Consider the following 12,116-nt stretch of genomic DNA (forward strand, 5'->3'; position numbering starts at 1 on the left):
TCATTTATACAATATTACAAGCAAAACTACTTACTAAAGCAATGCAGAATCAATTCTAACGTTGAAACAAACCCAAGAAAAGAAAAACAAAACAAAACCCAATAATAGCTTAGATTCTTCCTTAGACCCACATTTATCTATTGTTGGGCGGGAGTCTGGAAATTAATGAGAGAATAACATAAGATACAATATGAATTTAAACAAAAGGCTTTAATGGCTAACCCCTCGGTACATTATTCTGCGCTTCTACTACTCCACTGGACAAGTTCTTGATATCCCAAAAAGATCGTAGATGTTCTGGCCAGAAATAAACATATTTTAAACCCAAATATTTAATAACACACTTATAAGGGTAAGCTAGCAGAAATGAGGCACCCAATTTTTTAGTTTCTTCCCTCATAACAAGAAACTCTTTGTCTTAATTGAGTAGACTTAGTTACGTCAGGGTACAAGCACAAAAAGGAGTACCCCCTTTTTTTAAAAACAAAGTCTCATTACTGAGGAAAGATCTTGCTTGAAAACAAAATTGACTAGTAGAATAGCTCTCTCCTTAATATCGGACATCGAATCTTCAAGAATGGCTGTAAGGTCATGCAAATATCTTTCAAGAGGAATATTTTCAGTCATAGGTAAGTCACCTGTTGCCAGATTTTTAGAGGAAAAATAATATACTTTATTTAAAGGTAGGATTAATTCTGAAGAGAAATTTAAGAACTCTAATATTAAGGCTTCTGTTGTAGTTCTCAATTTGCTCAATCTTCCGTGAGGTAGAAATCGCTTCTTTAATGATAGTTGAAACAGTCGTTTCCTTTTCTATCATCTCCTTACAGTCTTGTTTGACTTTCTCAATAGTCGAAGAGAAAGTATCTACTTTCGCTATGAGTACTTCCATGTCCCGAGCTGTTTTTTCCCCCACTGTCTTACCGATTTTTTGTATGGCTGCAAGAAGGGTTTCCATTTTGGTTGCAAACCCTGGTGCCGGGTTTCCGGCTCCCCCGGTGTTCTTCTGGTACTGCTGACCTCCAGTAGCTGAAGCTCCACCCAAACTCAGCTCCAGGGTTTCCTCCTTCTCTCTCCCGTGGCTGAGATCTCTAGTCTGCGCCTCTGCTGGACATAGAGGCATGGATATCGTTGGGGGTGACAGAGATGTATGTGAGCCCAAGGAGCCAAGCGCTCCCTTACTCAGCTTCACCGCGGCATCCGTCCCCCACAGGGCTGCCTGAGGGTTGAAGAGAGTTCGGTTGGATCGTGGAAGAGGTAAGGGCTGCTGATAACGCAGACTTCACTGTCCCCTTCCTTTTAGAATGTGGCATAATCTAAATACCAGAGGCAATCTTCCAGCCGAAAAAGAAATGTAGCAAAAAAAGGTTTTGACGCTGTGAACTCACTCACATGCCGTCTGCCATCTTGACACCCCTCCATCCTGCCATCTTGACCAACTTCTCTTTTTCAGTACACGAAGAGCCTTTTTATTTTTTAACCTTCTTACCGACTATTTGTTTTTTACAAGGATATTAAATCCATTTTCATTTTCTTTGCTAAGTATCTGGCGGAGATATATTGCTTATCAGCATATTGTTGTGAGGAACCGTGAGCCGACGTTGAATGTGAAGGCAGTCGTGCATGAGTGGTGCGGGTAGTCTAGAAGCTTCAAAAGCTTAGTACAGTTTGACACTGTCCTTATCGGGCTCCATGGATGACAGCACCCGTATGAGAATATCTGCCTGCTGTCCCCGAATAACACCTGTTAACGGTAAGTAACTGTGTTGTCTCAGCAGTTGTTTTAGTTGATATTTGCCAGTCTGCCAAAATCAGGTCATGAACATGGTCAACAGTTTCAGAAGTTAACACTGTGTGAGGCTTCCCAGACACTTTTTGTTAACATTGTTTCAGATCATTGATTCAACCCTGTCAAAACATAGTATTATACTCCTGCAATAGAGTAGATTCGCTGGATGGTGTGAATAACATGAAGACCTGGTGAAGCTTGAAGAATGGTCTGAAATTTGGCAGCTAAGAAATGCAAGGTCATGCATTTGGGCTGCAAAAACCCAAGGGAATGGTACAGATTGGGGAGCGAAGAGCTTATTTGCACGACAGAAGAGCGGGACTTGGATGTGATTGTATGTGATGATCTTAAGGTGGCCAAACAGGTTGAAAAGGTGACAGCGAAATCTAGAAGGATGCTAGGTTGCATAGGGAGAGGTATGGCCAGTAGGAAAAAGGAGGTACTGATGCCCCTGTATAAGACTTTGGTGAGATCTCATTTAGAATATTGTGTACAATTCTGGAGGCCGCACGTTCCAAAAAGATATAAAAAGGATGGAGTCGGTCCATAGGAAGGCTGCTAAAATGGTGTATGGGGATAAAGATCTCAATCTGTATACTTTGGAGGAAAGGCGGGAGAGGGGAGATATGATAGAGACGGTCAAATACCTACATAATGTAAATGCGCATGAGTTGAGTCTCTTTGATTTGAAAGGAAACTCTGCAATGAGAGGGCATAGGATGAAGTTAAGAGGTGATAGGCTCCGGAGTAATCTGAGGAAATACTTTTTTTTACAGAAAGAGTGGTAGATGTGTGAAATAGTCTCCTAGTGTGTCTGAATTCAAGGCGGCATGGGATAGGCACATGAGATCTCTTAGAGCGAGGAAGAGAGAATGGTTACTGTGGATGGGCAGACTAGACAGACCATTTGGCCTTTATTTGCCATCATGTTTCTGTTTCTAATTGTCACTTTCTAAATAAAATAACACTCTTCAGCTACAGTGGCAAAATAACGCTCAGAATTTAGGAAGCACCCCCTCGTATTTGGCAATTTGTTCCAATGACATAACATCACTTGTTCCAAAAGCCCTCTACCCATAGTTCAAACTGATTTTATAGATATCACGAAAGTTAAATCAGCCATTCAGATTAATGGATTTTTCTTTAATCCAAAACTCCGATTTGTGATAGATATGGATTGGCTGTGATGGTTAGAATCCGATTCTATATCTTAAGATTTTGTCCCTTACCTTTAAGTTAAAGTTTAAAGAAACATTGAGAAATGTAATTTTTATGTGGATATAACTTTGTAGTAATGGGGTTCTCATCTTTCCTTCCTTCCTCTCTCTTGTTTCCAGTGTTCTATTTAGGTGAGTTTTAACACATTTTTCAGATTTTGTGTTCATTGTCTAATGTCAGTTTCCAGAGGTTTACATCTGAGCACTTATTTAAATGTCCACATTTCAATTCCTGTTGTATGTAAATCTTCAGCACTGCTATTGCCTTTCCTCTTGATATTGATTTCTTAATTGGACTTCATTAGAATACATTTCTAGTTCAGTTTTTAAATTGGACCTATAAGTGTTTTTCTTTTGATGAAAAGTGGATTTCATACTGGTATATGTAAGTGGGGGGAATGTTTCATATGTTATCCAGTCTCTTACTCTTTAAGTCTCTCGCACCGTATTTTCACTGTATAAATATCGCTGCTGTAGATGTACAGACTCCTGCACTGTAATTCTGCTTTGTTTTCCGCTGTATTAATACCTATGCTAAATATGTACAGTCCCCCCTGCATTGTAAATGGCTCCCAACTGCATAGTATATCCCCTTACATTGTATCTTCGCTGTATATGTACAGTCTCTTACATTGTAAACCGCTCTGAACTGTTTGTGGTATTGCGGTATACAAAAATAAAATTATTATTATTATTATTATTGGTATATTTTGGAAATAATATAAAAAAATCGCATTTCTAATTTTTTTTGGTCATTCACAGGTCCAGCTTTGCCTCGACAGAATTCACATCTACCCCCTCAGGTGCAAAATGGCCCATCTCAAGAAGAATTGGAAATTCAAAGGAGGTAACATTCTCTTCATTAAATGGCCAGGGTTTGTGGATTGCTATGGAAAAATTGTAGCTAGAATACATTTGTGTTTTAACTATTAAATGCATGAGTTTATAGTCATCACTTCAGATGCCTTTGCTGATGGCAAGTTGGGCCAAGATATTAAACCATTATAGTTTCTGGTGGTTTAAGGTAACAAAATACTAACAATACATTTTCTAAAATTGTCTTTTGAAGGCAATGTGTTCTTCAGATCAGAATGAGCAAATAACAAATATCAATATATATTATATTACATATGATAGTCTCACAGGAAGGAGATTGGGGAGGATTGGATGAGAGTTGCATGGGTGTTCAGAGCGTGACAAAGCAGTGGAAGGCCAGATCTTTAAGTCTTGTGTTGTGGGTGTCGAAATGTATTGTTATTTTAACTTCAAAGGTCTTAATATTCCTGGGTTGTCTTAAGATTTCCTTTCAGTATTCTCACCATATGGCTATTAATGCAGTGATCTGTTTTTGCAAAGTGCTTTCCCACAGAAGTATCACCCTGGTTGGTTTTGTGGTGGTTAATATGGAGCCTGTATAAGTTGTTTCTTGTCTTTAGCATCCTTGTTTGATTAAACCTTTTGTACTCCAGAAATTCTTTGCTTTTAAGTTAAAGTTCCTAACTTTAATTCTGAAACAAAATGGTGGTGTTCTTTTGGTTTGTTTTAAATGTCCCTTGGGTCAGTCTTGTGAATGAGGAAAAACTTGTTTAGTGTTCAACATTAGTTTAAAATACAGCTAGAAAGAAAAAAGGTCTTTCAGCTAGGCAGTTAGAAACTATTCTTTTTGTTTAGTTGTCTTTCAGTTAAACAGTAGTTTTTGTACAATCCTACTTTATTCCGGGACCAGTGAGTTATTTCCCTCCACCTGCCAGGATCTGTAGGAAGCCTCAAATTTTTAAAGGCTTTTACCCCTCCCCCTCATACCTCATCACTGAACATGCTCCTGTGCTCACCAGTCTTTATTCCTACAAGCTAGGCTGTAGGAGCTTCTTTTCTGCTCATGTTTACTTTCATGATATTTCAGTATTTTTTGTTTGCAGTCTTTACCCTAGTGCTGTAGAGATTCCCTGCGGGGAGATCGCAGACCGTTGGAGAACTTCTGCTTCTGGGGGGGTTCCCTGCCTGGCAGTAAGCCCCTTGGACAGCCTGCACATCAGATTGTGGCTCAGGGACCATTCCCTTGGGAGCTTGCTCACCCCAGGTTCGTCCACTAGTTGGGTGGAGTGCAGGCTGAGGTGACCGGGATCAGAGCCAGACTGTGTTCCTCCACTTGGCATTTGCACAATGGGTTGATCAGAGCTCTCTGTCTGAGGGGCATTAGGCTGTCCGGCAGGTGGTACAGTTGCTGCAACATTTGGGCTGGGTGATCAGCTTTAGGAAGAGTCACCTTGAGCCCATCCAGGATTTACAGTATCTGGAAGTTCGATTTCACATGAGTCAGAACAAAGTGTTTCTACTCCTGTCCCATCAGGAGAAGCTACAACAGGTTATCGGGGACCTTCTGGTCACTCCAATCCCGATGGCATGGCAGTATCTCCATGTTCTGGAGACCATGGTGGCAAGGATCGATGTGGTTCCATGGGCCAGAGCCCGTCTGTGTCCGCTGCAGGAGGCTCTGCTTTCACGTTAGAATCCACAGCGGGACCCATTCCATGCACCCCTGCCCTGGACAACAGTGGCGTGCAACAATCTAATGTGTTGGTTGCGTCCTCTCTCGCTGTCCAGGGGACTTCTGCTCCGGATCTCAGATTGGGTGAGCCTGTCAATTGATGCGAGTCTCAAAGGCTGGGGAGCAGTGTGCATGACTGTCCTGGTTCAGGGCTGGTGGGTGCCCTCAGAGCAAAAGTGTATCGGGCGATGGTGCGCCCGCATCTGGAGTACTGCGTCCAGTATTGGTCGCCGCACCTTAAGAAGGATATGGCGATACTCGAGAGGATACAGAAAAGAGCAATGAGATTGATAAAAGGTATGGAAAACCTTTCATATGCTGAAAGATTGGAGAGACTGGGGCTCTTTTCCCTGGAAAAGCGGAGACTTAGAGGGGAAATGATAGAGACTTACAAGATCATGAAAGGCATAGAGAGTGGAGAAGGACTGATTCTTCATACTTTCGACAACTACAAGAACGAGAGGGCATTCGGAAAAATTAAGAGGGGCCAGATTCAGAACCAATGCTAGGAAGTTCTTCTTCACCCAAAGGTGGTGGACACCTGGAATGCGCTTCCGGAGGGTGTGATAGGTCAGAATAAGGTATTGGGGTTCAAGAAAGGATTAGATGATTTCCTGAAGGAAAAGGGGATAGAGAGATATAGATAGAGGATTACTATACAGGTCCTAGACCTGATGGACCGCCACGTGAGCGGACTGCTGGGCATGATGGACCTCTGGTCTGTGCCTGGAACTGTGGGTGATTCAGCTGGCCTTTCTACACTTCGAGGGTCGTCCCTGTCATCGAGCTGAGGCTCAGCTGCTCTTTTGGTGGGTGGAGAGGCACCTTGTGTCTCTGACTGCGCCGCACGTGGCAGGAGTGGACAACATTCAAGCAGACTTTCTCAGTCATCAGACCCTGGATCCCAGAGAGTGGTCTCTGAAGGAGCATTCAATTGCGTAGTGGATCAGTGACCTCATGGCGTGGTGTGGCCAACAAGAGGGCCGATCGGTTACCTTTCATGTCCTCCTTTCTTTTAAATTGTAATTCTCCCTACTTCCCTTTTGTTTCTTTGTCTGTCCAGTTCATCCAGTATATATTTTGAATGTTTAAATGTTTTCCCAATTCTTAGAAATTATGATTAGCGCTATATCAAAATTTTAATAAACTAAACACAGTCATTATCAAGAGGCTGGCATTGAAGGCCTGGATGCTCTGGTTCAGCTCTGGCTCCGGGAGAGTGGTCTTTGTCTTCCCTCCGTGGCCCCTGATAGGGCATCTGTTGAGGCGGATAGTGGCCCATGAGGGTACGGTGTTTTCTAGTGGCACCCTATTTGGTCGAGGCGGCCGTGGTATGATGACTTGGTTCGGCTCCACTGTGGTCTTATGGCATGGCTCTTGAGCATGTGGTCTTGACTGGCCGGGGATATTCTTCTATTAACCTACTTCACCTTTCTGGAGGAATGGGGGGATGTTAGGGAGCCTTATATTACTGACAGAAGTTGAATAGGTGATTTAAAAACTTTAAAAATGGGTAAGGGGCCCAGCTTAGATGAATTTTCAACAGTCTGACATGATTTTTTTTTTCCCCAGGTGAGGATGGGGAACTTTTGCAGAAGTTAGGGAATAGCATTTTTACAGGGGTTTCCCTTCTGGTCAATATGAGAGAAGTGGGTATATTGATTTTGAAACCAGGTATAGACCCAACAATCTGTAGACAATCTCCCTGCTAAATCTTGATGTTAAAATCTTAGCAAAAATAAGGACGGAAAGATTGGTCAGAGTGGACAAATCAGTAAATCACTCCTGCCAATTGGGCTTTAGACGACATTAGAATGGCTCTTAATGTAATGTGGATTGCCCACCAAACTCAGGCTATTGATGCTAAAAAAAAACTTTGTTTAGCATTTTTTAATGGCAGATCTCGAGAAAAATGGGGTTTGACCCAAATGTTTGCAAGTGGGTCATAAAGTTCTGAGGGTCCGGCAGCTTGTGTTAAGATTAATTGGGGGGAGGAGGGTATACCAGCTCATTTTACATTGAGCAGGGCACTCATTAGGTTTGCCCAGCGTCCCTTGCTCTTTGTGCTGTCCATGGAGCCTCTGGGGCTACTTCTGACAGAGGAATATGGACTGAGCAGCAGGAGCATAAAATAGCTCCTTTTTGCAGATATTTATGTGGGAGTACCCTACTTGATCCTAACCTATTATATAAGAACTAGTGTTTATGCCCGTTACATTAACGGGTGCTAGAGTAGATGTCTATCTGTCTGGGTTTTTTTTCTTTGTCTCTCTCTCTCTCTTCTTGGACGCTGTCTTTGTGTCATTCTTTCTCTCTGTGTCTCTCTCTAGCCCCCTGTCTATCTGTCTTTCTTTCTGTCTCTCTGGCCCCCTGCCTGTAGCCCCCTTCCTATGTCCATAGTGTCCCATCTTATGTCCTTAGTGCCCTCAGTGCCTCCTTCTTATGTCCTTAGTGCCCCCAGTTCCGCCTTCCTATGTCTTTAGTGTCCCATTCTATGTCCTTGGTGCCATTTCCTTAGTGCCCTCAGTGCCTCCTATGTCCTTAGTGTCAACCCTTGAAGAAGCATGTTTCCATCTTCCCCCAAACACACACACACTACCACCGCCGTGCATCCGACCCCACTGACCTTCCCATTGCGAGTCGACCGACGGGCCTCCCGGCTCCGGCTCCGGCAGCGTCCGCAGTGCTCTGGATGTGCTGCTTCGCGGCTTTCTACTGTCCTGATTTCCTTTGCCGCGTCTCTGATGACCTAGAAGAAGGAACATCCAGTGAGATCATCAAGTTTGCAGACGACACAAAGCTATGCTGGGCAATCAGATCGCAGAAGGATAGCGAGGAACTCCAGAGCGACTTGTGTCAGTTAGAGAAATGGGCAGAGAAATGGCAGATGAAGTTTAATGTGGAAAAGTGCAAAGTAATGCATTTAGGCAGAAAGAACAAGGGACACGAGTATAGAATGTCAGGTGCAACTGGGTAAGAGCGAACAAGAAAAGGACCTGGGTATACTGATAGATAGGACCCTGAAACCATCGGCACAATGTGCGGCAGCGGCAAAGAAAGCAAATAGAATATTAGGCATGATAAAGAAAGGAATCACGAGTAGATCAGAGAAAGTTTTATAATGCCGCTTTATAGGGCAATGGTCAGACCACACTTGGAATACTGTGTCCAACATTGGTCTCCCAACCTAAAGAAGGATATAAAACTGCTGGAGAGGGTGCAGAGATGAGCAACGAAGCTAATAAAAGGTATGAAGAACTTGGAATACGAGGAACAAGAGACTGGGATTGTTCTCCCTTGAGAAAAGGAGACTGCGAGGGGATATGATCGAGACTTTCAAAATACTGAAAGGAATCGACAAAATAGAGCAGGAAAAAAAATTATTTACAATGTCCAATGTGACACGGACAAGAGGACATGGACTGAAGCTAAGGGGGGACAAGTCCAGAACAAATATCAGGAAGTTCTGCTTCACGCAACGAGTAGTGGACACCTGGAATGCTCTCCCAGAGGAGGTTATTGCGGAATCCAGCGTTAGGATTTAAAAGCAAACTAGATGCACATCTCCTTACGAGAGGCATAGAGGGATATGGGTGATTAAAATTATGCCAGGTGTATATCTGGCTGGGCCTCCGTGTGTGCGGATCGCCGGACTTCATGGACCGAAGGTCTGATCCGGAGATGGCAGTTCTTATGTTCATCATGGACATGGCAGAGAAAATCGGGGCGGTGGAGGGCCGTGAGACCGTGTGTTTGTAGTGCTGCAGATGCTGCTGGAGGCTGAAGGTTTGTGGTTGTCTTGCGGTGGGAGAGTTGGGTGGGAGGGTCAACGGAGGTTCGGGGCGGCGGGGGGGGGGTGGTTGGGGGCAGCGACGACGAACTGGCTTACTGGAAAACGCGGCTGGGATCGTGAGCAATGCCTGATGTTCTTATGCCAATTGTTACAATTGGGGCCTCTGGAGCCATGACTCCCTTAGTTCTTTGTCAGAGGTATTTTTAAATTTAAAGCTGCCGCAGTGGCTCCTCTCACAATCTCTACCTGTTTCGAAAGCCTTCTTCGCCGCAGGTGCAGCTCATGAGAGGAGCCGTGGTGGCGGCACTGAACTTAAAAATAACTTCAGCCAGAACATTACCTTGGAATCCGCTGAACTTAAAAATAACTTTTGCAAGAACATTACCTTGAGATCCGCGAGTGTGGTGCCGTTTTTCCTCCCAAGCTAATAGAACCCTAAGCGCGCATGCGCACTCCTGCCTGCCACGGACATACGGATCACAGAGCACGCAGATAGGAGTGTGCATGCGCGCTTATCGTTTTATTATAGTAGATTACAAGAGTACGGAAAGGTATCTGTGTTTAAGGTAAATCTTATTTGACTGAAATTCTAGGAGTTTAACTCCATTAGACTCTGCCATGTGGTCTGCCACAAGGATCTCACCACCATTATATAACATCTTCATGACCACCCTAAACTCTGATTGATTTGAAACCTAAGAAATGGCTCTTCTATTCAGGCAATGCAAGTTAAGAAGAGCGTTGGCTAGAGTACAAGAATAGTAGACAAGATACCATCTTAAACTAAACACAGAAAAAAATCAAAATATTATGGTTTGGATGTCACATATACCTAATCCCACCCACTATTAATCTAGCAAACGGAGTTAGCTTCAAAATCGAAAACTCATCCAAAATTCTTGGAGTTAACTTGGATAGCTCACTGAGAATTGAAGTCTATGTGAACGATTTATTCAAAAATCTCTTACTACACTGTATAAGCTAAGAAGGGTCAAATGATACTTTTTCCATCAACACCTTAGGATACTAGTACATAGAACTATTCTGTCCTCACTGGACTACTGTCTGCCATTACTCTTAGGAATCTCTGTGAAATCAATGAAAAATAATCCAATTTATACAAAACAATGCAGCGAGACTCAGATTCTACAAATCAAGATTCTTCCATGTCACACTGCTCCTTATAGTTATTTATTTATTTCTAAACTTTCTAGACCGCCTAAGCGGTTAACAAATAAAACATCCCCAATGGTTCAGAGAACAATGACAACATACCTTCAATTACAGTACAATCACTAATAGCATAAGCTGGAGGACATTGCATGTTGTTAGCCTTCACCAAGTGCAACACAATGTTCACAGTTTAGATCTCTCATTAAACACATCCACCAACAAAGTTTCAGAGAAAAGCCACATACAATTCTGTCTTTAACATTTTTCTAAACTGTGCATTGATTTCAAGTTATACTGTACAGCTTTCATTTAGAAGTCTAGGCCCCTTCATTTTATTTTGAAAAGCTCTGAAAACTTTCTTGTTTACTAAACACTTTGGAAACTAAGCCATTCTAGATTACATTCTTCTTCTATACTTATGTACTATATTTACATTATTGTAAACCAAGTCGCAAGCACCTTTTTGGTTGAAGACCCAGTCTATAAAATTAAGGTTTAGTTTAGCATTTAAAACCCTATATGGAGACGCTCCTGATAGCATTCCAGGATTCTCTGAAATACTTGGACACCACAATTCTGACTGACTCTATCTAACCCATCTATGAAAGGTATAAAATCTTACTGCAAATCTTTTTTACTACAGGCAGTCCCTGGATTAAGAACTTCTGACTTACTTCACTCATATTTGCAAACAGGGGATGCTAGGGTCCACCTTGGGGATTAGCGTCCATTGTAGATAATATGATTAAATCTTCCGCCCAATATGTGGTGGTGGCGGCCAAAAAAGCAAATAGGATAATAGAAATTATTTTAAAAAGGGATGGTTAACAAGACTAAGAATGTCATAATGCCCCTGTATCGCTCCATGGTGCGACCTCATCTGGAGTATTGCGTTCAGTTCTGGTGTCCTTATCTCAAGAAAGATATAGTGGCGCTAGAAAAGGTTCAAAGAAGAGCGACCCAGATGGTAAAGGGGATGGAACTCCTCTCGTATGAGGAAAGACTAAAACGGTTAGGGCTTTTCAGCTTGGAAAATAGATGGCTGAGGGGGAGATAGGATTGAAGCCTACAAAATCCTGAGTGGAGTAGAACGGGTACAAGTGGATTGATTTTTCACTCTGTCAAAAATTGCAAAGACTAGGGGACACTCGATGAAGTTACTGGGAAATACTTTTAAAACTAATTGGAGGAAATTTTTTTTCACTCAGAATAGTTAAGCTCTGGAACGCGTTGCCAGAGGATATGATAAGAGCGGATAGTTTAGCTGGTTTTAAGAAAGGTTTAGACTAGTTCCTGGAGGAAAAGTCCATAGTCTGCTATTGAGAAAGACATGGGGGAAGCCACTGCTTGCCCTGGATCGGTAGCATGGAATATTGCCAGGTACTAGTGACCTGGATTGGCCACCTTGAGAACGGGCTACTGGGCTTGATAGACCATTGGTCTGACCCAGTAAGGCTATTTTTATATTCTTACTTCCCAACGCGCCCTTCTCCTGTGGGTGGTATACCTGTGTTTTGGCCAGCTCCTTCCTTCCAGTTGCTCTTGTTTTTCTTCACAAAGCTGCGGGTAGCAGCTTCTACATGTGGCCTGCAGCTG

General features: G+C 42.8%; 1 protein-coding gene across 4 annotated transcripts in view; it reads left to right on the plus strand.

The window, feature by feature from the left end:
- The window catches only part of ENAH (ENAH actin regulator), a 274,229-nt gene that overhangs the window by 88,052 nt on the left and 174,061 nt on the right, over window positions 1–12,116 (plus strand). For 2 of the 4 annotated variants that reach the window (XM_033936559.1, XM_033936560.1), the window contains exons 4-5: window positions 3,127–3,138; window positions 3,769–3,853. In XM_033936559.1, the coding sequence (XP_033792450.1) occupies window positions 3,127–3,138; window positions 3,769–3,853 (97 nt within the window). The remainder of the gene's footprint in view (window positions 1–3,126; window positions 3,139–3,768; window positions 3,854–12,116) is intronic. The other 2 variants (XM_033936563.1, XM_033936562.1) reach the window with 1 other exon arrangement.

This window comes from Geotrypetes seraphini, chromosome 3 (genome assembly GCF_902459505.1).
Source record: "Geotrypetes seraphini chromosome 3, aGeoSer1.1, whole genome shotgun sequence".
Taxonomy (NCBI): Eukaryota; Metazoa; Chordata; class Amphibia; order Gymnophiona; family Dermophiidae; genus Geotrypetes; species Geotrypetes seraphini.